The following is a 27595-nucleotide window of genomic DNA, read 5'->3' on the forward strand; positions in this document are numbered from 1 at the left end:
GACTTTTGCAAAATATTTCATTTTGTTTAAAAAAAAAGTAATAATGTCAAACTAGGATCGCACACTATACAAGTTTTTAAATTGTAAAAATGTTTACATATCTATGCGTATTATTTTAATATATTATTATGACTATATTTTCGTTATACGTTAATTAACTAATTTAACTAACACAAAAAAGGGAGTGTGTAATACTCACTAATTATCTTACTAATACGTTCAGGTCGCGAATGAAACTCACACTCACAAAGCCACATGTTATTGCGAATTAATATTTGGGACATAATTCAGGGTCAAATACCTACAATAAACTCATCAATAAGTTTATCTATACTAATGCGTATAATATCTTTTGCTACGCTTGCGACCGTTAGGCAACAACGATCCTTGACTTTAACTAATAATCCAATGTCCGATTAAATCATTAAGATAATGAATTACAAGTTACTAACATAACGGTAAAAAAATACCCAATTTATATTCGTTTAACTGTACACTGGCCATTTCGAAATTGAAAATCGATCAAATATTGACATTACTGAAGTTTTGCGTTCACGACCCGTTAAATAACTAATGGATCAAAGTGAGCGCAGCACAAAATCTTGACCTTGCCCGATGCATTCATGTAATAATTAAGTACTATTATAATTCTCTAATAATATAGGACAGAAGCTTAAAGATTATCAATTAAGTATATATGTGCCATTATTATGAAATTTTAATGTTTTTATCAATGATAAAGGTAACAATGGATCTTACCTAGTCGTAATAATGGACATATGCTTTGAAATTAAAGCACAAATTTCGAAGGTCGAATATTTATTGAAAATAAGACTATAAATATTATTTTTGATCTTGTAGTAAATTGAAAAACAGTTTTTACCCTTTTGACGCATTGGTATTGGTAATTTTTTTTATTTCATTTATTTCAGTATTTTCATCCATATTACATTCATTTTTTAGTATGATTTAAAAAAAATATCAAATAACAAAATCGCTGTAACGTAAGAGTCTCATAAATTAAGTAAAAAATCATTGAAATTTCAATTATCTAAACACTTCAAGAACTAGAACGAAATATTGTAATGCCTTTCACGTTAAGTGTAAGCCATGCAGTTGTAAGTTTAAGTTGAACAAGCATTGTAATCGGTTTAAGTAAAACACTTTCCCCCATGAAGGTCGCCAATGTCTGTGCTTTGAATATTATGTCATCCATAGTGTTTACACGCGTCTGCTTCGGCTATTATGTTATCAAGTCATAACCAAATACGTAAAAACTAAGGAGGCTTATTAAGTTTTGTATGTGTAATTTTGGAAACAATGTGATATTATTGTTATACCGCTACTTATCTAAAAAATGCGTCGACTAATCCAGTAAAAACGCCCACTGCGTTTCCATGAAATCTATTAACGATGTTGCATACTATCAATTACTACTGGTAGGAGATTAACTGCGATTAATGCAAAAACAATGGTATCTGGAGTAAAGCCGAGATAGATGCCTCACTTTTTGAAATAGTCATGTAATTTTGAAAATATAAATTTTATACGAATAATTTCTATTAATTTAGTTAGCTCAATCCTTTATGTTTAATTATTATATTTTTTTTTTAACCTATCAAATACAGGTTTTGCAGAAATTCGTTTTTCGTAGAACCTTTTTTTGGAGGATAGATGCCTACCTGTATGGATAGTTGCCCCACCCAGAAAATACTGAGTAGGATAGATGCCTGCAGTGCAGGATAGATCGGTTTTTACTTGCAGTAAAAATCTAAACAAAAAAAAAACTTCATTATTACGGTAAATTCCATCTATATTTGAATATTGAAATTTATTATTACAAGTAATAATAATTTCCGATATCTTCTTATAGCTTATAGTAAAAATGAAGATCCGAGTCGTAAAACTGCCAGACCTCTAAATATTGCTAATTCATTATGCGTAAAAAGTAAAGGACTTGTCAGTGAACAAAAAAAGATTGCATACCTAGCGCGCAGTTAAGGCGTTATTTTATTTCCTAATTCAAATTCGGAAAAATGAAATAGTAGGCTGTGATCACGAATACAATAATGCGATTTGAAACATCGAACATTCTAAATATTATTTCTTAATTCTCATGCGAGTTTTGAAAACCCAAGAACACTCTTAACATAATAATTGAAAATGATAAACGCGAAATTTAACTGTAAATTTATGTATTTTAAATTACCAAAGAAAGTAATATAATTGAAATTTTGTTTACATATTCGTTCAATGACTACGTACCGAATCCCGGCCTTGTTTTGTTCAGTGAGTGGTTAATGGTCTTATTAGCTCGCCACTTGCGAGACAATCTCGGATCAAAGTGATGTAATCTGCCTCAGCGAAGTTAATTCGCTGGACCAAGTTTTCAGAACCTGTTTAACTACCGTAAATATATTGCCCTCCAAGGTCTGTCAGGTAAATAAAGTGTTGTATTCTAAAGCCACATAATATAAACGCCGGTTTGTTAATTGATGGCGGGCTTTTTTTTTATAGCCCTTGCAGGTAGACGAGCATACGGCCCACCTGATGGTGAGTGGCTACCGTCGCCCATGGACTTCAGCAATTCCAAGGGGCAGAGCCAAGTCGCTGCCTACAGTAAATAGCTTATAATTATTAGTATAAGCACGACCGATAGAACGGGTGTAAAGAAGGAAAATATTGACAGAAATTCACTGACACTTCAATCTTTTAATATTCCATGATTGAGTAGCCACATCTATCTCATTTCTAAAACAATTTAACGAACACCATTATTAATAAAAGATCGTCAAATTCATCTTACAATTACACAATTGTAATGAAAAATAAATCTACACGTACGCGATTAAAAAAATAAAACACCTGATTGAGTGATGAAGTTATTGCTAGATATTTCAGCAATTTACTTTTAATTTACTACAAAAATCTTAAAGTTATTCTTTGCGAATTTCGTAGAGAAATTAAAAATATAAATTTTTTATAAACATTTAAAAATAGCATTTGCAATGATAGATATTCACTTACAGCTATCCACGTTATGGTTTAAGTGCATTGACTAATACTGCAATTAATAACATATGACGTAGATGGCTGACTGCAATTAAAAATATATCTGTATATAAACTACCTATCCTATACAATAATAATTCAAGTCATAATATTTGATACTAAAACTTTGTTTAATGTCGAGAGAGACGACTGGTCAATCTCAAACATTGTTGTTAAAATTGAGTATGATTTTATTTCAACAGATTATGGCGGCATTAAAATCCTATTATGGACATCATATATTACATAGATATACTAAATAATAGATAAAAAAATTTATTGAATATAAAAAAAAAATTAAAATAAAAAAAAGACATGGCCGCTGAGTTTCTTGCCAGTTCTTCTCAGAACGGAGGCTAGTGTTATTTTTGACGTACAACAAGTATGTACTTTCATTTATCTATCTCTATATATAAAAATGAATTGCTATTCGTTAGTTTCGCTAAAACTCGAGAACGGCTGGACCGATTTGGCTAATTTTGGTCTTGAATTATTTCTGGAAGTCCAGAGAAGGTTTAAAAGGTAAATAAATATGAATATGCTCGGCATTAAAAAAAAAAAAATTGTTTTTCCTTTGATGTGTCCCCCGTCGGGCGGATTCCTTTTACGTCTTTTATTTATCGATTGAGGCACTACAAAGTCTGCCGGGTCAGCTAGTGTTAATTAATTTTTTTTTATTGATTGATTGACTGAGCTCGAACCACGAAATGCTTCTAATGCGGCAAATCCTGAGAAAACTGAATATATACTTGAATTCACTGTAGGCCAATTCTAGCTGCCATGAGGACTTACGAGCCATTGTGCTGAACGGCTCGCGACAATGTATGACCGGATAGGTCGAACTCGTAACGTTATTCCGAGTATTGGCAGAAACACCAAGCTAGGTTTATGCCTGGCGTCGTAATTTAAATAACTGTCGTGCTAATCCTAACGTAGTTTTTATGAATATTGTAGGAATCAGGAATGTGCTCAATGCGCGCTCCCACAGAAAGCCGTCGTCTAGCGCAGTACCGTTTACCTATAGAAAAAGGACCGGTCATAAATAGACTCCAGTTTATAACGAGCAGATAAAACATAAATATTAATGTATGAAGAGTATTAAATAGGGAGTAACGAACACGACAATTGCAAAGACTTTTTATTACCAATTTTATTTAAAGGCCCATAAGTCAGTATATTGTTATGTGCATATTAATAACCTTGCCATTAACAAAAACTTTTTGTAACACAGAAAACATAATATTATATTATCTGGGTTTTTTTTTCTTCTTTCAAATCGCAGTCTCGATTACGCAATTTTAAACGAAATTCGAATTTCGAAAACATTGCAGCTTTTTTTTTGGAACTATAATTCGTTACATACTTTCGTTGAACTGCTAAAGTGAATAAAATCAACACTACATCAAGCAAATATCGGAGCGAATGTATAGAAATAAATAATACGGACATATTATATCTGTTATACGAGGGAGCTGCGGTTTACCATTCTGTGACATCGGCCTATCCGGAGCCAAGGCCAACGAAGTGATATTAGCTAATGACAGTTTCTATATCAGCTTCACTATTTATCTTCATATTTTAATCTTCACAGGACACGGCGGACTGTTACAAAGAGCTAAAACCTGTGTCAGTATTTATAATTTTAGCGTGGCAATTACTGGTTGATTTGTATATTATAAACTGGATATGTTTATTGGATTTTTCCAATATATGTACTATATCATCAATTTCGCTCTGTTAATTAGTTAATTTGTCTTTTACATTAATAATACATATCTTTGGGGTCTCTCTATCGGGGTCGTAATGCGTTATTGCAATGGCGGGATTATTGGTGAGCTTATCAAATTTTATACCATCCTAATCAGCTGCGTAACACCGGTATCTTCGAACACGTAACTAAATAAAAATCAGATTTTGAGTAACCCTCAAATTATTGGTATAAATTTATAGAACATTCATCGTCAAACAACAATACAAACTTAAATGCTTTCTTTTTTAATTACACGTGAAATTCCGTACGCGACCGCAAAACTGAAATGGTTCTATGTATTTCATAAATAACGAAGGTCGATTTAAGAAATTAGGAAAAAAAATGTTTATTTATGTGACACACTTACAATTCTAAACATAATGAAGATACAGATTAATATTAAACGTGAATAAATAACATCCCAAAAGATTGAATTTAGCATTTACGTTTTTGATATTTCTAAATAGTTCGACGGCCCCAAACCTGTTTCAATATATACCTGATTGACGGAAAATGGCGTGGCCAGAGGTAATGGTTTGTTCGGCTTTTAATCGTAAACCGATGCCAATTTTTTCGTGCCACTTATCATCACCGTCGTTAGTGAAGCGACTTCACTTGTCCACCTGACTTCCTTTACTTCTTTCGTAAACATTGTTCAGTAGTGATGGAAAGTCATATGCGGAGCCAACCTGTGCCTATATCTGCATCACAGCAGCATTTCGATCTAAAGATAGAGATATTGGTTGTTCCATTCGATCCTAAAGTTTCCTTTAGTAAAATAATTTCAGACTGTTTTTGTTCTCAGTTAACTAGTTGATGTCACTCATGTGTAGCCTAATCTCATTTATATATCTATATATTAATACGTGAAGCAAAAACTTTGTATCCCTTTTTACGAAAATTGCGCGGACTGAGGAGTATGAAATTTTCCACACTTATAGAGAATATAGAGAAGAAGTGCACAATGCTAATATTTTTTAAAAATAATGCGTAAAAGATACATTAAATCAATAAAGAAAACATTACACACACATACCATGTATTTGACGCACACACGCATGCATACTATTTATTGACAAACTTTTGTTCTTGACGTCTGTTGTCAAATTGAGAATAGATTTAATATTGTTTGTCTTTGTTAATATTTTTATAGTGTAGTCTTGGCGAAATTTGTGATTATAGAAGTATAAAATACAATCATAATAGTGTACAAACTTACAATTCCAATTAATTATAGTTCGATAATTTCGACTACTGCGGGATCTCTTGTTAATGTTAAACATGAATATTCAACGTAAACTGCTAATTTTAGGCTTATCAAACAATCTTTGTTAATTTAATTTAATTAAAAATCATTGGAACGTATTCAAACATATTGCAGCGTTTTGTCATACAGAAAACCAAATGGACGAGTTTATATAACAGGTGAACATTTATAAATTAATAGTGAACACCGGAAACACATCTTCACGGCAATAAATTTCTTCATTGCCGTAACAAATTAACATCTAAGAAGACGATGAGGAAGTAATGGCTTGTTTTAGTAAACATTGCATCATCGTAACATTCACATGATAAAATTTTAGTGTCACGAAACAGCAAACGACCGCTTCACCGATCTAAATACATATATCAATATAATTTTCGTGCGGTGTATTTTTTTTATTTTAACATACCGAAATATAGAATTGAACCCGCAACAACAAGACGAACATTCTATATTTATCATTAGAAATATTTAAATAAATAATATTTTCCAAGCAGTTGTTTTCTTCAGCTCATTAACCAAATTGAAATTTTCGTTAAAATTTACAATTGAATATGCAATTTCGAAAAGGGCACATCTCTGAAAATGTAAAATGTTCAGGAAATGAAAAACCTGATTATTTACTAAAGCAGTGTAAAATTTAAAATATTAGCTTTTGAGATATATTTGAGTGTTAATTAGCTATTGAAAATTACTGGAATTATTATAAAATGGGTGTAGGTAAGCCTCAAAACTACATGTATATGGAAAAACGTATTTGACAAAATATGCGACATGTGCCCTTTTCGAAATTGCATATTCAAATAAAATGAATACATATTTTATATCCACACTAAAGAAATGGTTCCTTATTGAATTTTTGCTCTTAAGACATAACGGTTCAGGAAGTCGTTAAAAATCGCAATGATGAAACTGCAGCATATTCCGACTTGCCGACATAATTCAACCATCTAAAATTACACAAGTACTGCTCCCGGTAAATGAAGTTCATTTTATGGTTTCATAGACAAGAATAACGATAAGACAAATGAGTAACTAAACCTTTGATTACTGTTTTATGGCACGCATTTACTGAATTACCAATTTCGCAAGATTAACTGTAGTGTTATTGAGAATACGCGAATGCGTGCACAAAACACTATTTCCAATACCTATTACAAACAGTATTATAATTAGCTTACCTTTTCTTTCTTTTTTTATTGCTTAGGTGGATGGACGAGCTCACAGCCAACATGGTGTTAAGTGGTTACTGAAGCGCATAGACATCTACAACGTAAATGCGCCATCCACCTTGAGATATAAGTTCGAAGTTCTCAAGTATAGTTACAACGGCTGCCCCACCCTTCAAACCGAAACGCATTACTGCTTCACGGTGGTACCTACCCGTGCGGACTCACAAGAGGTCCTAACACCGGTAAAACCTCCTTCTCCAAAAAAAAAGTAGTTACCTCAAAATTAAGTTAAATTAATATTTGAAATTTTGTTATTTGTTTCAGGAGGCGTATAGTATCGCGGCGCCAGCACGGCGCCCACCTCCGAACACCTGCTGATGACAGAATAAATTGTGATGCTCACACGAACAGAACCCTATAGGAAACTGCGTCCTAGAGGACGTCGGAGGACGTTATAGCGAAACGTTGTTGTTTTCCTCTATAAAAGTGCCTAATCATTGCAATCATGGTGGCGAATCGACGAAATTTTATATTTAGAGTGAGCATCGTAATTAACATCGCTGTGATGCTATATGCGGCGATGCATCTGTCTGCAAACACTTCCCCGATGGTCGAGTGGGTCCCGGTGACGGGCGATGGCTCCGAGAGGAACGCGGAACTCCAGTATCTCAAACGTGAAATCACACGAAACGACACAGATAGACTTATAGAGCCTATGATCAGGGATTTCGAGGAATCCACTTCCCAGAAGTCGACCTCGACGATGCCGACAACAAACAAAACCGCATCTAGTACAGTATCCGCCACGGATCTAGAAAAAAAGATAAGTGCAGCGCCTCCAGATGTTGATATAAATGAAATGTTAGACATAGTCGATGAGAACGGGCTGTCAGATATCACACTAACACGACTTCGGAGCTTACTGGCGTGCACAGAAAAGGACTTCCTTCCCCAAACGGTGCAGCGCGGAGAATTTTGGGTTTTAAAGAACTACATCCGAGCTGATCATGGAACAATCATGTGTCATGAAAGCATCACATACACGACGCACGCTGGCTTTGAATTCCTAGATAACGTGCTGCCTCTTGTCGAAAGGTAAGTCTTCGGGTGTTTAAGGTCCTAAAGAACGTTTCTGCTATTTTGAGACATTTATGTCCAGTTTTTTTACTGCAGCAGAAAAGCAGATGAGTTCACGTCCTACCTGGTGTCAATTGGTTTCTGGGGAGCAAAAGACGCCAAAATGTAAATGCCTTCTTCCGCCTTGAAGTTTTGTGGTATCAAAATAACAAAACCCAGACAGAACACATGAATAATGGTGCAATAAACATTTGAACCATTTCAAAAACACTACGAATAACGATTGCCCAAAATTGTGCATTTATGGATATAATAACAAAAAATTAAGTTGCTTAAAGTATAAAATAAATTTTAATGGTAATTTTAGCGGTAATTATTTAAAATTAATACAACTTTCAATTTAGGCCTTGAAGTTCTCGAGAACATATTATTGCAACTGTAAAAGAAGGGAGTAAGTATTTGAGACACAAAATGGCAGTCGGTTCTAATTGACTGGATTGTAGACACTAAAACACTTTATGATTGAAAACCTTTTTTTTTTCCTTTTTCAATTATGAATTTTATTACCAAACATGGATGTTCTTAATTATTTTTACGATAAAATGAGCCACTCATTACCTACAGACTTGTTTTATGGCGAGCGCACTTCGTTAAATTAATCGTTATGGTATATAATAACGTTCTCTGCTGTTTTCGCGGATCGCAGATATATTAATTGACTTTTAGGGTAGCGTTAAAACTCGTATTGAGGATCGGATATGCTTAATTCGATATTGGAAGTCGATGGCCTCAAAAACATTTTTAATGTCCAAAACCAAGTGCATGCGGCATTCAACATTGAAACTTCGTGTTAGGTGAAAATAACACCATTTTGTGCTTTCGTCGGAATTCGCGAGTCATAGACATAAAAGATCTTATTTCTTAGTTTAGATTTCAACCTCCACTCTCTTATTACCTTTGCACAAAAATTCAAGTTAAATTCAAAAGTTACCAATTAAGTAAATGGTAAAAAACGTATCATCTAATTTATTTATCCGCCTTTTTTTCTAATTTCATTTGATCCTGAGTTACGTTCAAACTTTCAAATATTCCAGTTCTCAACACGAAGCCAATTTGAAATCCAAAATTACGAAAATAGACATATGAGTCGTAAGACGCGTCAAATTTGTACAGATTTCCCTGGGGTACCCTCAAAAGCCGTGTAATGCCACAACCACTGTGACAAGAGTGAAACAATTAAGAAGAAAGATGTATTGGAGTGTTGTAGGTGAAATAAAAGAGAACTGTTCAAGTCGACAGTGCAGTTACAAATATAAGGTTAGGCGAGCTGCACACTACAAAGACATAAAAGAAAGCAAGTTGATGAAAACAACTAAAAATACATTTAGAGTGTTGCCATTTTAGTATATACGAGTATGTACCTATTGAAATAAGAGCCTATCCAACACAGGAATTTCCCGACTCACCTGATGCAATGTGACTTACCGTAGCGAGTAAGCAACATTATTTGCACCGCGCAACTCAGATCGGTAATAAGGAATACCAGTTCCATATAAAAATGTTCCCCCTCGGCGCGGGAATCACTTAGGAAATAGAAAAGTCGCCCAAAAAAAGTAATCTCGAAGCTCAGTTGCATTATAAAATCGACTGTTTCACCATTCAAATCGTAGTACATATATAATCGCGATAAGAATAGGTAGATGGTCGATGATATTTCACGATACCTACACTATACTAGCTACAACTGTTTTTTTTTTAGAAGCATTTTTAAAAAGTTTAAGCACAGGGTTTTTTGTATAGTCTGCCTCAAAAGAATAAAACTACCAATTGGATTATGGTCGTTTTGACCAGGTGGTGCTTGAGATTACACACCCGAACATTCTGATTACACATATTATGTTAAAACCAGACTATTTATCAATATCGATAATTACAATCCTCTGAACCTTTTATAGTTTGAAGATAAAATGCAACATGTTTATTAACAGCTAAAGTATAACCAATATTCTTTTAAAATATACTGCAATCGATTGGAGCAATGAATTAATAAATGTTTTTAAGTTTTATACATATATTATATATAGAGAATATGTGGTCAATATTTAAAATAGTTCTGATTAAATTGATATGAAACGTATAAATCTCAACCAAAAACAACACTTTGAGATAATAAAATTGAGAAAAAAAAAAGGTATAATAAGAACTAACTGTGTTTTTTTAAATGTCCTAATTAATTATTGTTGTCGAAATTAGTTGGAGGTGATTTGAAATTTAATCACATATGCGTGTAGAGGGTGGCTAGCTATCACAGCACAAAAGGTGGTGGTAGGACCTCTTGTGAGTTCGCGCGGTTAGGTACCACCACCCTGCCTATTTCTACCGTGAAGCAGTAATGCGTTTCGGTTTGAATGGTTTGGCAGACGTTGTAACTATACTTGAGACCTTAGAACTTATATCTCAAGGTGGATGGCGCATTTACGTTTGTAGATGTCTATGAGCTTCAGTAACCACTTAACACCTGGTGGGCTGTGAGCTCGTCCAGCCATCTAAGCAATAAAAAAAAGGTTATCGCTCTCTAAAGAATCAAATAAAATTTTCACAACAAATCTCACAGAAGAGACCATACTTAAAGGTCTCATCAAATCTTAATTTAAATTTTCCAAAAATACCGGTAAAGCAATCGAGTATAAATTTCAACCTTCTAAACCGCATCCGGTTAGCGCTGTCATTCAACAAATACATTTTACTGCCCGAGGTTATTTTTTTAATTTACCTCCTTGTTTATCATTCTGTCCTTTCACGTAGAAATACATAAATAAAGAGTAATCCTAAAATTTCGGCTCATTTTAATCTAGTGGCTTTTGTCTAATATTAAAATAAGCATTTTGCTCAATCGAAAAGTCATACGCTTGGTATGAATTAGCAGAAGCTGTTTAAGTTAATTCTAAGAGCATAATTCACACAAGGAATAATGCTATTACACAAAAACCTTTTCTTAAATAATAAAATAACATTAATCAAATAGAATATTGTATATTCATGTCTTAAAGTGGCGTGTAATCATTTTACAGACATAATGCAATGAATGTAATGAACGCATTATTGTGTTGTGACATCGAATTCCTATAGGTTCAAATCAAATCTATGCACATATTTAATGTTGTGCAATAATCTTAATATTTCATACGACTATTTTGTTGTCATGATTACAATGCACTTACTTTTACTTATTAAATGTTATTAAACGTAGGCGATTGCAAGCAGCAGCAATGTTGCGATGGATGTGTGGAGTAACGAGAATGGATAGAATACGGAATGAATATGTTAGAGGAAGTCTGAAAGTGGCAACTGTGACAGAGAAGCTGAGAAGTCCGCGTTTGGGATGGTATGGACATGTGATGAGACGAAATGAAAATGAGGCTGGTAAGAGAATTTTAACTATGAATGTGGAAGGATATAGAGGAAGAGGTAGACCTAAGAAGAAATGGATGGATTGCGTGAAAGACGATATGGGTAAGAGGGGAGTGAGCGAAGAAATGGTATATGATAGAAGAGTATAGAAGGAGAAAAAAAGTTGCGCCGACCCCAGGTGACTGGGAGAAGGGTAGGATAATGATGAATGATGATGACTAAACGTTTATCAGTAACGCAATGGCAAAACCATATTATATTGCCAAATTTGTTGAAACATTGAAACTTGTCCAATTAGTGAATGTACACGTAACCCAATAATATAAAATTATCTCCTTAATGTCCGCACGAAATCAACAAATCAACTAACTGTTACTGTTAATATGTCAGGAATGAGTACCACTGTCAATCTTTGCTCGGGAGTTTTCCTAAAATACACTGCATTGAAAATACACGGCATCTAAATATATGACATTTTTGACTCAAAAAATTTTAATGCCAATATTCGACCTATTCAGATAAAGTTCATACATTTTTATTCAATCCGTATTGACTAATCCATCAGGAGGAACGTCATACGTAAGCACCTAAAGGAATTGTGTATTGTATTAGGTAACAATCGAATGTGATTGTGCCATAAAAGTTCCTCTGTAGGCGTCGAATGGATGTAATAAGACAATATGGAATACGATGTCAGCGCTCAATGAAAAGCAAAAGTTTTCAAACTGATGTAACATTGCCCATTCTAGAATATCACAAAAAAAAACGAGCTATGTAAAATTAAAGAAAATATTCGAAAAAAAATTTCTTCCTACCTATGCTGATAGTCTTGAGAGGCTATTTCAACGTAACCTTAACTAGTAGGTGAGCTCACGGGGCTCAAATCTGACGACGTTGCTAACACGAAGGTTACCGGCGGCACACGATGAGAGGGTTCCCGTGTCGTGCCGCTTTGTCGAAATGAATAATAATTCAGTTTGCGCATTCACACACATTTGTCTCTCGTTAATAGAAAATCATGTTATACAATACGATAACGGCTCGTTGATACATTGCATTAACGTTGTTCATTTGTATTCATTAAATTTATTTGTAGAGTACTGTAGGGATCTTTAGATACCGAAAAACTTCAACGACTACCTGTTCATAGAATTAAGAAATCTGCCAGGAAACGTTTGTCCAGTGATTAATTGCTACTTGATGCCGCGTGGGAAGAAGGCGTTTGCTCCAGATCGTTTATTTAACTATCACTATTGTTGTTTCTTCAACTTACTTCTGATTCAAACGCTTTGTTAATCGGCGCTTTAAAAAAAGAATACAAAAGAATAATAATTTAAAAACTAACTAACTAATTTAATTTAAAAAACTAATTTAAAAAAGACAAGCTCGCTGAATTTGTTTTTCGGAATCTTGGAACGGAGCTGTGACCTTGATGGGAATTGTTGGCAGGGTTGACATTCAATACTTCATATTTAATAAGTGTCTTAATAACACTTAAATTGAAGTAAAACACAAAATCCATAACCTCCCTCAAAGTACGCCACAATGCTAAGTTTTGCGCTGTGCTGTACTAGAATAATTCCACTTATTATATCACGTCAATGTTGTCGCCTCACACGACGCCAAACGCACAATGAACTGAATGAACAAGTTAAATTACCCTCAGAACTATAACGTTATTGTACGCGTACATACAGCGTATGTACATAATATTATGTGGTCTCAAATGTATCCAATTTCTTTATAAAAAAAATCACAACCCAAGTCTATCATCAATACGGATTCTGTGATTGGCAGTCGATCGATATGATCTTGTAAGTTCCATCTATCATGGAATCCATGTATGAATCAATGAAAAATTAGGATAATAAGCATTGATAAAAAAATTTTTTTAATCGGTGATCATTTAATCTAAAACATTCAAATCAATCTGCGCCTATGAATAATCGAAGTACTACAATATGTATGTATTATGTGTATCAAGATCTGGGTGCTTCATTCAGAAATTATAACTGAAATACACTGATAATTAATTCTATATCTATGAAATACACTATAACTGAAATACAGAAAGCTTCAACTACATATTTGAATGGGATTAATGATCGCGAATACCAGAGAAAGACTAAACAAGTTATCAAATTTACTCTGTATATCAATGTATAGAAGACTGATTTTAATGTAGTCATAAATTTGGAGACTGACTGAAATTTTATTTACTATTTTTTGACGGATAGTCTTTTCAGAATAGTATCTCGAAAGAATCAAGTTTTGCTGCGTACTACTAATTCAACTTTCGCCACTTTACTTAATTAGAACGCTAATAGAATGAATTCGTAATCACCATAACGTTCCAAATTAACAGACGAGGTGCTATTACAGGTGGGGCACGAGTTTTACAGTGAAACTAAGTACGTTTCGTTCACATTAAGTTAACAGTATAAGAAACACGCTCTCAATTGGAATTTAAGTTTATTCTACAAAAACATAAAAAGGATTTATTCATATGAAGCCACACAGTAAAATTCTAATTACGACCTAGACGTAACGTGAAGCCTAGGTCATAATAAGAAAAAAAAAACAGAAACAGTGTAGAAATGACGAAAACAGCCTTTTGGCCACGACGACTTTGAATTTATGTAGCTCTGTTTGTTTTCTTTCGAACTAACGAATTGTTCGATATTCAAAACGATTTTTCTTAGACGAACCCTGTCTGACCTTTTTGAAACTTCGGTACTGTCGAACGTCATCAAATGTCAAATAATTAAATGTGACTGTGTATAATCTATGATGTGACTTCTCAAATATTAAGTGTATAATCTATGATGTGACTCATAAACGCATTCTAACATAGAGACCGTGCTTTTGCAAAACAAAAAAAAAAGTATATTACTAGATTTTCATGAGTACTCAATATCGTGACCTCGTATTCGCGTAGGCGTAGTTCAAGTAGACCATGAAGATGTGACTTTCACTTGAAATCGTCTCGTGATTACCACGACGATTTCATTAACACAACACACGTCGCATATGTGTGAGCATTTTTGAAAACTATAAATAAAACAAAATCTTTCTTTATATATATAACTAGCTGACCCGGCAGACTTCGTAGTGCCTCAATCGATAAATAAAAGGTCTAAACTTTTGTATAAAATAAAAATAAACTTATAACAAAAAAAAAGGAATCCGCCCGACCGGGGACACATCAAAGGGAAAACAAAATTGTTGTTTTTATTTCATTCCGGGCATTTCATATTTATCTACCTTTTAAACCTTCTCTGGACTTCCACAAATAATTCAAGACCAAAATTAGCCAAATCGGTCCAGCCGTTCTCGAGTTTTAGCGAGACTAATGAACAGCAATTCATTTTTATATATGTATATAGATTTTCATTAATATTTTAAATAAAACATTATAAAAATACATTTAAAAAAAAACATCTTCGTAATTTAAAAAAGAGCTTTACGTCTTAAATAAAAATCCACTCTAAAACCGCATCAGATAAGAGTTCGCAGTTCTATTGTTTCATCGCTTTGTATTGCAAAATTCGTCACGATTGCGGGTTTTAATTTTGCAATTAAGTGTTTCGCCTTTAAATAAAGTGTAGGTATTCCAGGTTGTTTAACACTGGATAAAATTCAATTATTTGTAATTGAAAACTTTTGCACTCAAACAGATTACTGTATATTTTTCAGACGTTCTTACGATCCAAAACTTATCATCATAAATTGCTATGGGAGGTTCATAAGCTCGTTATAAGACGACTTTTAGAACGTATTGTTTTATACATTTTTACCACGATTAATTATTATTCTTGGTAGTCTTCTTTTAACGACTTTATGAAAATACCAAAATTAAATTATGAGTAAGACCGTGTGTGCATATGATTTTCGGGCTATAATCACGCCAGTCATCGGGTCCCACATCAATAAAATGATCACTGAAGTCCATAGACATCTTAACGTGCCTTTGAAGTTGAGGTCGAATGCTCAATTGTATTTAACTGTATAACGGTAGGCAGCGGCATCGATGTTACCCTAGCATTGCTGACGTCCATGGGCGACGGTAACCACTCACCATCACGTGGACCGCACGCTCGTCTGCCTACTAGGGCAATAAAAAAGAAGGTGCCCCACCCTTTAAGCCGGATAAGAAGACGGCTTCGTAACAGAAAACGGCAGAATAGTGGTAGCTACTCGTCCGGACTTATAAATACGCCTTAACTGGTGGTAGTTATACAAATTGACCATTTTTTGGACTTTGATTTTTATTACACTGTTTTATTAATGTCCTATTTTATTTGGTCAAGTATTCTGAATCACCTCGAACGGGGCAGGGAGAACGTGTTCTCCGAAGTTTGGAGCGATACTATGTACGTCACAAGTAGTTTACTTAAGATTGGTCAAGGTTGGCAGTAAATTCGCCATGTTTGCTATATTTTGCTATGTACAATGATTGGGCTTAATCAAATTGGGTCCCCTCTTCTAATCTATGTTTGCTTTTTGTCAAAATAAAAACCCTATCTTAGATAATGGATTGTGATAACAACTTTAAGCTGCATGCACAACTGTTCAATTAGGCAAATACGAATTAATACTGGTCGGTTGTTTAGACTTTTATAATTGCCTTATACCTAAATCGCAGATAGAATACAATTATTATTAAAAAAAGAACATTTTTTTTTTTTTGCGATTTCATAAAATATGTCTAATGCCTAATATCGAAATCGTTTTTTATCGTTGTATTGCCACCACTTAGTTCTGACCTTATTATATGTACATTAACCATGTGGAATTACGGATGAATAATAATACGAATAAACCAGTCATTTTCGGACGGCATGTGTGTAATCACATGATAATGATGTACGATATCGAACGTAATGTCCTAGTAAGGTCGTCCTGTGGCGTTTTATGAATAAATTATGAAAATATTAAGTTTTAAAACGAAGTTGGTTGTTTCGTTTGGCAACCGATTTAGTTTTGTCCGTGACCACTCACCATTTCAATAGTACTCCAGTGCTATTCAAAGCTTTTTTTTTCCTATGCTGATAGCCTTGAAAGCCTATTTCAGCTTCACCCTAACGTGTGTAGGTGAGCTCACGGGGCTCAAACCGGAGTGTTGCTAACACTGACCCTACGAGAGCAGTGCTTCACAGAATCTACCACCGGATCGGAAACGCGACCCACTGAGAAGATCCGACGAGAAACTTGGGCTGTGTCTATGGGTTAATTCGCTCGTCGAGCCCTTCGTCGCAAGCGACGGGTTTGACGAGGACGGTGACCGGTAATTCGAAAGCATGAAAAGGTCGACCCTTCAGATCGTAGGGCGAGCACGAATATTCAAGACGTTAGGGTGAAATAATCGACTTTATAATTCGATCTTGTATGGAAATTTGAATAGCGCCCCGTGAGCGTATTTGGATCAAAAAATCCAATGTGTACACATATAACGCCCTTCGTAACGTTGTAAGTAAAACATACATATTTCTATTATACCTGAATAAATTTTTCTTCTCCATTTTATACAAAATAAATAAATCATCAAAAAATAACTTTTTTTTTAAATTAGTGATATTCTTTCTACGTATTCGAATATATTTTTTTATCATATTTTTTTTATTGGCCTTGTAGGCAGACGAGCACACGACCCACCTGATGGAGAGTGATTACTGTCGCCTGTGGACTTTAGCAATGCCAGGGGCAGAGCCAAGCCGCTGCCTACCAATATCAAAATCATATCAAATCAATATCAAATATCAAACAATAACAGACGTATGGAAATCTTAAGGCGTCAGTGTGATTACAGTAAAACTTCGACCACTGGACGAACATTAAAACAAAATACGTAACGCACGTTCGAACAGCTTCGAATTTTGCGATCGCTAACATAAAGATAAACAAACGTCCACACATGTTCAGTAATGGCCCGCTGTTCCCATATCGTTTGCATGCGTCCGCTGTGTCCGCTGATAATGATATAGAGTATAGTAATTGCGTAACCAAACTGTGTTGACGAACAACCGAATCCTGGTTTGAATAAATAATTGACGTTAACCTATGTACTGTTCGTTTTTTTTCTGCTCTGATTTAATGATGGCGAAACAACGCTTTGCAAGTCTTGATGATGTGGTTCTAGACGATAGATTGTGCAATATGTTCAAAGCGAGAACAATGAGTGGTCGTTGATTGACAGATTTATTCATTGTTGCTGTCTTGGACTCCAGCAGAAAGTGAACTCACATGAGCGATGTTCGTATCGCAACTGAAGCTATTTTAATTCCCTTGCGAAATAATTGGTTTTGTTAACCGACCGCAAAAATGAGGTTCTCAACTAGACTGTATTGGTTTTTGTAGGTTTTATCTTTTTTTTTTACATGGACCAATAGAAATCTCGCGTTTCTCATGTAATTCCAATTAAATTTGATATTTGAATTATATACATATTTTTTATGTAGAAGTCAATTGAATATAATGCATCATAATATTCAATTTGATTCGACTACATTAGTGAAATTCTCAGTTTATTTTTTGAAGTCGGCTTTCTTATCTCTTTATGATATTGCTTTTAATTTAAAGTTATATAAGTCTCTTCGTTGTTATTATGAATATTATTTAATTAATTAGTAAATTGATTCACTACGTTCATATTAATTTCGGTTCTTAAATTGGTAAACGAAGCTGATACTAAACAACTTTTTTTTACCTATGCTGATAGCCTTGAGAGGCTATATCAGCTTCGCCCTAACGTGTAGGTGAGCTCACGGGGCTCAAACCGGAGTGTTGCTAACACTGGCCCTAGCAAGGGTAGTGCTTCGCAGAATCTACCACCGGATCGGAAACGCGACCCACTGAGAAGATCCGGCGAGAAACTCAGTGGGCAAAACAACCAGTAGCCCGTGTACACAAATGACAATGATGCGAACGCCACTGCTCACTTTAGTACAAGGGAGGAAACTCCTACAAACAGTATTCTTCTTCCTTCTGGATGTTATCACGCACGATCTACAGAATCGTTGCAATTCATCTCAAGCACCGGATCACATACATTTGAGAATCATTATCTTTAAACAAATAGATTGTTTGTTAGCTTCTATTGTCTATTTATGACGGTATTTTGTACATCAATCTACTACTGATCGTTACATAATTGACCTTGAAATGAAAAATTTTACTTGGAGCTGATTAAATTTTGACTAGAGTTTATGCTTTTTATTTATATTAATGAGTACTTCTTAAAAGACCGTTTTTTTTAAAGTTCTATGATAGGCAAAACCGGCCTGCTTTGCTGGTCAATCTTTAATCTGACTTTGTTCCAATCAGACTATCCACTAGAACCATTTTTACAGAATCATCCGCAAGGCGAATCCGAAGACATCCTAAAAATTCTATTAAAATATGACCAACCTTTTTGCAGTCTAGAGAATATACACTTTTATATGCAGATATTTAAGTTATTACTTTGACTTAGCCAATAACGACATTGAAATGGCCATTCAAATATAAATTTACTAGCGGACCGCTCCGGCTCCGCTCGGGTCTTTAACAAAAATTTCAACGTTTTATTCAAGTTCAAAATTTTATTTTTTTAAATAAAAGAACACTTATTGCGGCATAACTATAATAGTTAGACATATGCTGTCGCGACACTTTTTGTAAATAGTAATGTGTTCTACAAAGTCGTAGTACATTATTTTATTCTATCATCAATAGTTATCGCAGGGCACGCGATGTAAAGAATATTTTAGATAATTTTTTTACACCTTGGGTCACATTATTGAAGTTTTAGTAAGGATGCCTAATTTTTTTCAAAAAATATTATAGCCTATGTCATTAGAGAATAGTGTAGCTTCCAAACAGTGAAAGAATTTTTCAAATCGGTTCAGTAGTTTCGGAGCCTATTCAATACAAACAAACAAACAAATCTTTCCTCTTTATAATATTAGTATAGAAAAGGCAAAATTTTAAGTACCATTTTGTCCTCTCTTTGTCAACAGTTTTTTTGTATTAGCTATTGACGACATTATCAATACAAAACAATTTCGAAACAGATTTACATCTGTACAAGAAAATAAAAACAAAAAAACAAAACAAAAAAAATGTAACACATAACACGTGAAACTAAACCTTGAGGTGTCATCGATTATGGTCGAATTTCGATTATTGGACGGACACTACTTATTATGAATCGACGTGAATTGTTGCCGAAACAAGAAAGAATACGTGTCATCCAACGACCTCGAATACTATAATAAAACTCGTCAGCCGAGTGCTCTTAATTAAATGCTTTCAATACAAATTCTTTGTGGACACGCAATGACCACTTTTAGATCGATTTACCCATATTTTTGGTTTGAATACAATTATTCAACGACTCAGGCGTAGCCTACTGACATGTATTGGTTATTATTATATGATAGTTTAATCCACATGTCCACGGCTCGAACGAAATATGCTTCTAATTCTTTTGTCCGTAGATCTTGTAGGTTGTATGATGCTAATGCTGACATATTTTGCTTGTCACTTGTAGCTTATAGAAAAGCTATTTTAAAATATTTATAAGGTTATTTAGCCCGATGAGTATTATAGTTTTATAGTGTTAGTTGATATATAAAATAATATGTGCGTATTGTGCTGCTTTTGTTTTTTTGTAATTTAAATTTCTAAAATTCTCTTTTCTGTTCACTTTCTACTTATATGTCATGTTCTTACGACAGCTTACTGTATAGAATAAAAAAAAATAAAAAAATGTCATGTTGATTGTGGAAACATATTTGGTTATTGTTTTAGCTATATTTTTTTAAATATTATATATTGATATTGTACTGTTTGTTTCCCAAATAAATAAATAGAAACCTACATACTTTTATAAATTAGATAATTCTTAGAAATAATTTTAAATGAGGCGCAGTAAGTAACGGTAGGCAGCGGCTTGGATGTTACCCTAGCATTGCTGACGTCCATGAGCGACGGTAACCACTCACCATCAGGTGAACCGTATACTCGTCTGCCTACAAGGCCAATAAAAATACCTTGAAACTTCTTCTTTATCGTGCCCTCAAAAATAGCCTTATATGAATTTGTCTCCATTTACTTCTGTCCCGCACCAGTTCAATAGATCGTTGTAGAGTTTCCCCTGTTTTCTCTGCAATACTTTTACACCACCGTGTCGGAATTGGGTTCCTAGAGCGTTTCCACTGTATCTGTCCCACTCGGCTTGTTCTAGAGTATTAAGCGGTAGGCAGCGGCTTGGCTCTGCCCCTGGCATTACTGAAGTCCATGGGCGACGGTAACCACTCACCATCAGGTGGGCCGTGTGCTCGTCTGCCTTCAAGAGCAATAAGAAAAAACGATCAACTGCTTCTATAACTCATGCATATTTGAGTTATGGCCTAAGAAGCTTAATTAAAGTTCTCGGTACAGAGAGATAAGTCGTTTTTTTAGTGTAAAATCAATTCGTTTGTCCTCATGGTTGTCCATGGTATTTTTACCATTCATCTCCAGCACCACACTGTCCAGCACCTTCAGACACGATCTAAATCGCTAATTGTATCCTATAACGGCTATTCCACACTTCAAACCAGAATGTCTCAAAACTCTCAAAATAAGTACCTAAAATTATTGGGTAATCGACCTGTATTACTAATACCCATGCTAAAAGTGAAATTTTAAAATAAATAATTGCCTATTAATACGAAATTCGTCAACAAGCCCCTTTCATACGTCACGAATATAAATTTCGATCGAATTTTAGGGTTCAGTGCCTATTTTTCTACAAAACATATTTCATGAGTCGAAATTTATTAATTCGCATAAGCATATCGACGCTTGAAAGGCAAACGTGACTAAGCGACAATAACTGCTTTGTACATAAATGATAGGCAATAACCATATTCGATGCGCAAAAAAATTATAGGTTTATCTAGGTCTATTAAAATCATTTCAATCCTTCAGCTAGATTTGTTAAAATAGATTTTTTTTCAGGTATTTCTTAGGTACATTTTAAATTAATTTCAACTTTGAATTAGTCTACTATAAAGTTCACACATTGTCGCTTAGTCATGTTTGCCTTTCAAGCGTCGATATAGAAAAGTATGGATGCAATACTTTTCTATATTTTAAAATGTTACCTAATAGTATACTGGGTCCGCGATACGCTAATTTGTTTTTTTAGTATTTTAGATTTATTATACCTACAGCTATATCCAGGGCATCAAACATACCAATATACTAATCGTTGAAATTTATTGAAAATGTATTTGGGTCATATACTACCCAGTAAATTTCTGAAATTCGCATTATTATTATCAGGGTAATCTATCGATTTACGGATTCGTTCATATTGTTTTGGGTCCAAGATTTTGCTATTACAGCTATTATTATTATATAACTTTTGTTGTTACTAACCTTATACTCTTTGCTAATTACGATATTTTTACTTGTCAAAATTTAAGTCAGTCGCACAATAAATGTCGTTGCAACCACACACAGTTTTTCTTTACGGATAGTACGCAAACCAAATTGAACCTTAATTACATCATTCATATTGGTCAAATTCGAGCGGATTTTTTGAACATACAAGCTATCGAAGATGGACGCCGGCCAGTGAAAATATTGTTTTCCAGTAAGCCGTAAACCACATTCCAGTGATTTAAAGACAAATAATTTATACATAATTTATAAATATTACAATTTTATTCCGTTTTCTGGTTGGACGGTACTATGGATGAACTTTTGAACGTTTTAGAAGATACAGCTGCGCTCTTAAACAAAACTCAAATTAATTTAAAGAAATGTCCAAAAGCTAGATTGACAAGAGGTTATGTAGAAGCAAGAATCAAATGTATCGAAGAATATTGGACTACATTTAAGCAAACGCATCTACAATTGGTAAAAATAACACCGAAAGAACAAAGACAAGAGTTACCATATTTTCAAAATGAAGATTACTTCGTGTTCGAAGATTTGTATCTCGTTTTGTTAGCCGATTTAAAAGATCTTTTGCAATCTTTCACACAAGCAGCCGCGCCGAGTACTTTAACGTCCTCACCAAATAATTCTAAGATTATTGCGGATACCGAAAACCTTGTTCGGTTACCGAGAATCGAATTACCTAAATTCACTGGAAACTATGAAGATTGGCCTACGTTTCAAGACCTATTTACCTCCTTAGTGGATAAGAACCCGGCTTTAAGTGACGTACAAAAGTTACATTATCTTAAGAGTACAGTCAGCTGCGAGGCAGAAACATTATTAAAACCTATTCAAGTCACGGAAAACAATTATAAAAAAGCATGGAATATTTTGAAGTCAAGGTATGGAAATAAAAGATTAATAATTAACTCAGTGTTGAAGAAATTATTTAATCAGAAGAAAATTAGTTCTCAGTCTGCAAATCAATTAAAAAATTTATTAGACGTCACGACAGATTGTTTGAATAATTTAGAAAATTTAAATATACCTACGACCTCCTGGGATCCTATAATTATATTCCTTGTGATACAAAAGTTAGACCCGGAGTCTCACAAAGAATGGGAGCAGACAGCTTATTCAAAATCAGAGGACGAACTACCAACTTGGGAGAATTTAAAAGATTTCCTGCAGTCAAGATACCGTACCTTAGAACTTGTATTGTCCGTGTCAGGGACTTGTAGCAGCCGTGACAAACCTGTAAGAGAACGTTCACATTTAGTAACTGCCACAGCCACCACGTCACAGCCAAATGAAAGAACTTGCGTGCTCTGTAAAGAAAAACATACATTATGTCATTGTAAGAATTTTACCAAACTGCAACCTAAAGAAAGAGCTGATTATGTCAAGACCAACAATCTGTGTTTTAACTGTTTGGTGCCTGGGCATTCTGCTTACCAGTGTAAGTTACAAATGTCCTGTCGCTTATGTAGAAGACGGCATCACACTCTTCTCCACCGCCATCAAGACTCGGCACAAACTGAGGAAAGGAATCAACCGAGTGCATCTCACCACGGTGTAGAAGAGAAAGAAGAGGTTATAAATAGCATGATGGCGTCACATCACAGTACTAAGCAAAGCACAGCACTACTAGCCACAGCGATGGTTTTAGCGAGGAACGAGCATAACCAAACCGTTGTTCTTCGTGCGCTAGTAGACCAAGGTTCGCAGACTTCATTTTTAAGCGAGAAGGCGGCTCAAATGCTCAAACTTACCAGGCAATTAGCGAGAGGAAGTATTATCGGGGTGGGATCTACTAGGACTAACGTTGATCACGTGGTTCAACTTAAGATTGGCTCCCGCTGGAATCCAAGCTTCGAAATCAACATACAAGCATATGTTATGAGTAAAGAGTTGACCACGAAGATCCCCTCCAAAGCTGTAACTGTCACACATTGGCCACATCTAGAAGGACTCAACCTGGCAGATCCAAACTACTTCCAACCAGGTTCTATAGACTTACTTCTTGGTGTTAAAGAGTATGCACAGATTGTGCAACCAACACTTATTAAGGGCCCTCCAGGTTCTCCATGTACCCAAGAAACCAACCTGGGGTGGATCCTCTTCGGAGAAATCGATAATAACCGTGAAAATGAATCATTTCTGGTCCTTCATCATCAAGTCCATATAGATCATATGTTGAAATCCCTCTGGGAAATTGACAATGATAAAAAGAGAATATTAACAAAGGAAGAAAAGCTATGTGAAACAATATATGAAAGCACACATACGAGAAATAGTGAAGGAAGATATCTAGTAAGGCTGCCATTTAATACAAATAATCCAATTTCGATTGAAGGAAATACGAAGGAAATAGCTAGAAAGAGGCTACTTCAGCTAGAAAGAAGATTTAAGAAAGAAACTAAACTGAAAGAAGATTATTCAAAGGTCATGCAAGAATACATAAAAGCTAACTACATGGAAGAAATACCTAAGAATGAAATAAATGAGAGAAAATCAGTATACTTACCTCATCACGCCGTGGTACACGCAGACAGAGAAACTTCTAAGACACGCGTAGTATTTGATGCTTCAGCGAAGGGCTCCAACTGCTTTTCTCTAAACGATGAATTGCTTGTAGGTCCACAACTGCAAGAAGACTTAAGGAATATACTTATGAGATCGAGATTACATCGTGTTTGCTATGCAAGTGATATACAAAAGATGTACCTGCAAATATTACTTTATGAAGAAGACGCCGATCGATATCAACGCCTTTTGTGGAGAGAGAATGATTCAGACCCGATTAAAGAATATCGTATGCTTCGTGTTACATTTGGTACAGCGGCGGCCCCTCACCTGGCTGTAAGAACGCTTCACCAGGTGGCGGACGATGAAGGTCGAAATCATCCAATGGCTTTTCGAATTATTAAAGAAGATTTTTACATGGACGATCTAATGTCGGGGGAGAGCAGTGCTCCTGAAGCCATAAAGAGAGCACAAGAAGTAGATAATATTCTACAGAAAGGTGGATTTGTATTATCAAAATGGTCATCCAATTCTGCTGAATTTTTGAAATCTATCGAACCAAACAAACGGACATCTCGAGCACAGTTGGATTTTAAATTGGATGGAAATGTACAAGCCCTAGGTTTGATCTGGAACCTGGGCACAGATCAGTTTCAGTACAAAGTTAACTTACCAGCAAGGTCAAGCAGTATTACAAAGAGAGGCATACTATCTGATATTCAAAGACTTTTTGACCCACTGGGATGGATCGCCCCTAGCTTAATTTTGGCTAAGATACTCATACAAAGGCTATGGCTAGAACCGATTGGCTGGGATGACGAGATTAACCAATCGCTGTTACACGATTGGCTGACAATTAGAGAAGACTTTGAACATGTAAAAGAGATAGGTATTCCAAGATGGCTAAACACAGTAAGCACACAGATGGAAAACATCGAGGTTCATGGTTTCAGCGATGCTTCCATGAAAGCCTATGCTGCGGTAGCTTACATTCGTGTGAAGAGGGAAGATGGTTCAGTATTCACCAATCTATTAGCTGCCCGTACTAGAGTGGCACCACTCCGTACCGTGTCTCTACCACGCCTGGAGTTATGTGGGGCGCTGTTATTAGCAAGGTTACTTAAGCAAATAAAAAATGCAATGCGTATACCTACTTCTAACATCTATGCATGGACAGACTCATCAATTGTTCTTGCATGGCTATCTGGTGATTCTCATAGATGGAAGACATTCGTGGCGAACCGGGTCGTAGAAATTGTAGAAAATGTAAACACACACCGATGGTTCCATGTAGCTTCGGAAGAGGATCCTGCAGACATCGGGTCGCGGGGCATGCTGCTGGCGGACTTCAAACAGAAAGAGTTGTGGTGGACAGGGCCCAAGTGGTTATGCAAAAAAGAAATAATATACAGTAAGCCAGGAATAACAGAAACAGAATTGGAAATGAAACCAGTAAAATTAAATACTTACCACAATGCAGAAGAACTAAAACCTTTAACCGCTCAGTTTGAAGATTTTGATACGTTACCAGAATTACTAAAAACTATTATTTACTGTAAAAGATTTTTAAGATACAAAAGTAATTTAAGTACGAGCAAGGAAATAACTACACAAGAATTTGAAGAGGCGCTTATCACATGCATTAAGTTAGTACAACAAGAATTTAAAGAAGAAATAGATCGGCTAAGAGATAAGAAACAAGTTAGAAAAAAAAGTAAATTACGATCGCTAAACCCATACCTGGATGAGAATCATATCCTCAGGGTGGGCGGTCGCCTTAAACATACTAACTTACCTGATGACCGAAAACACCCAATTATTCTTGGAAATAAGAACACCCTAGTACACTTGGTCGTTGCTGACGCCCATATCAAGACACTACATGGAGGGGTTCAGTTAATGCTATGTTATCTCAGATCAAAGTATTGGATCTTAAGGGCAAAATCAATAACAAAGAAGCATGAGTACATCAATGTTTAATATGCGCCAGAATGAATGCTATTACCAGAACGTCACTGTAGCAATATTATTATTAAATTAATACTAAGTCTCAAGTTAAGCATATTGTATTATGATGTCTAGTATTTAAGCAACCTTTATTTCGTTTTGTAGAATATTGTTTTGAAGTCACCTTGACGTTGTAATTAGTGCAATAGATTTAGAAAGAACTTAGTAGTCCTTTGGTGGGCGGTATGTTGTTACTAACCTTATACTCTTTGCTAATTACGATATTTTTACTTGTCAAAATTTAAGTCAGTCGCACAATAAATGTCGTTGCAACCACACACAGTTTTTCTTTACAGATAGTACGCAAACTAAATTGAACCCTAATTACATCATTCAACTTTATTATTATATTACATTAAAACTATTTCAAAATAACTCATAAGGTTTGTAAATTATTTACTAATCTCTATATTAAAAAAACTTCAATTGTACCTACAAACGTTACTACAGCAAACAACATTAAATGCAAAATAAATGGGTGGTCTCATTGCAAAAAGCAATCTTTTCTAAACCACCATTGAAACAACCAAGAATCTGGGAGGAATCATCCTCAATCTCGGTTTAAACATTAAAGTAATAGACGTAATGCACCTTTGGTCGAAGCGATTAAAGATACATACATATCTGCACTGTTTCATTAATTTGGAATTTAATTTTAATTTCAACAATAACAATGATAATAGCCACATTTGTTCAACGAATATAGAGCCACAATTTTTATTAAAGTTGTTTGGTTTAATATTGATATCGAATTATATAGGTCGTGCCCTTATACTTGGGCTTGGCTCAGTTTTATTTTTCGGCTTTAAACTTTATTGAAGCTCTTTTTGTTTAAGATCAACAACCTACGGAACCCAACTTTTCAAAATGTATTTCGTTTTATTAAGACGGCCGCTACCGACCAAATGAAAATGAAAACAT

The 27595-nt window shown here is 34.8% G+C and overlaps 1 protein-coding gene across 3 annotated transcripts in view; it reads left to right on the forward strand.

The window, feature by feature from the left end:
• Positions 1-27595, forward strand: part of LOC101743890 (beta-1,4-glucuronyltransferase 1) — an 82269-nt gene that overhangs the window by 28411 nt on the left and 26263 nt on the right. For 2 of the 3 annotated variants that reach the window (XM_004928508.5, XM_021349603.2), the window contains one exon: positions 7565-8335. In XM_004928508.5, the coding sequence (XP_004928565.1) occupies positions 7746-8335 (590 nt within the window). In that variant the 5' untranslated portion in view covers positions 7565-7745. Of the gene's footprint in view, positions 1-7564; positions 26953-27595 lie in introns of those variants that run through there. The other variant, XM_062672475.1, reaches the window with a different exon arrangement.

This window comes from Bombyx mori, chromosome 15, assembly GCF_030269925.1.
Source record: "Bombyx mori chromosome 15, ASM3026992v2".
Taxonomy (NCBI): domain Eukaryota; kingdom Metazoa; phylum Arthropoda; class Insecta; order Lepidoptera; family Bombycidae; genus Bombyx; species Bombyx mori.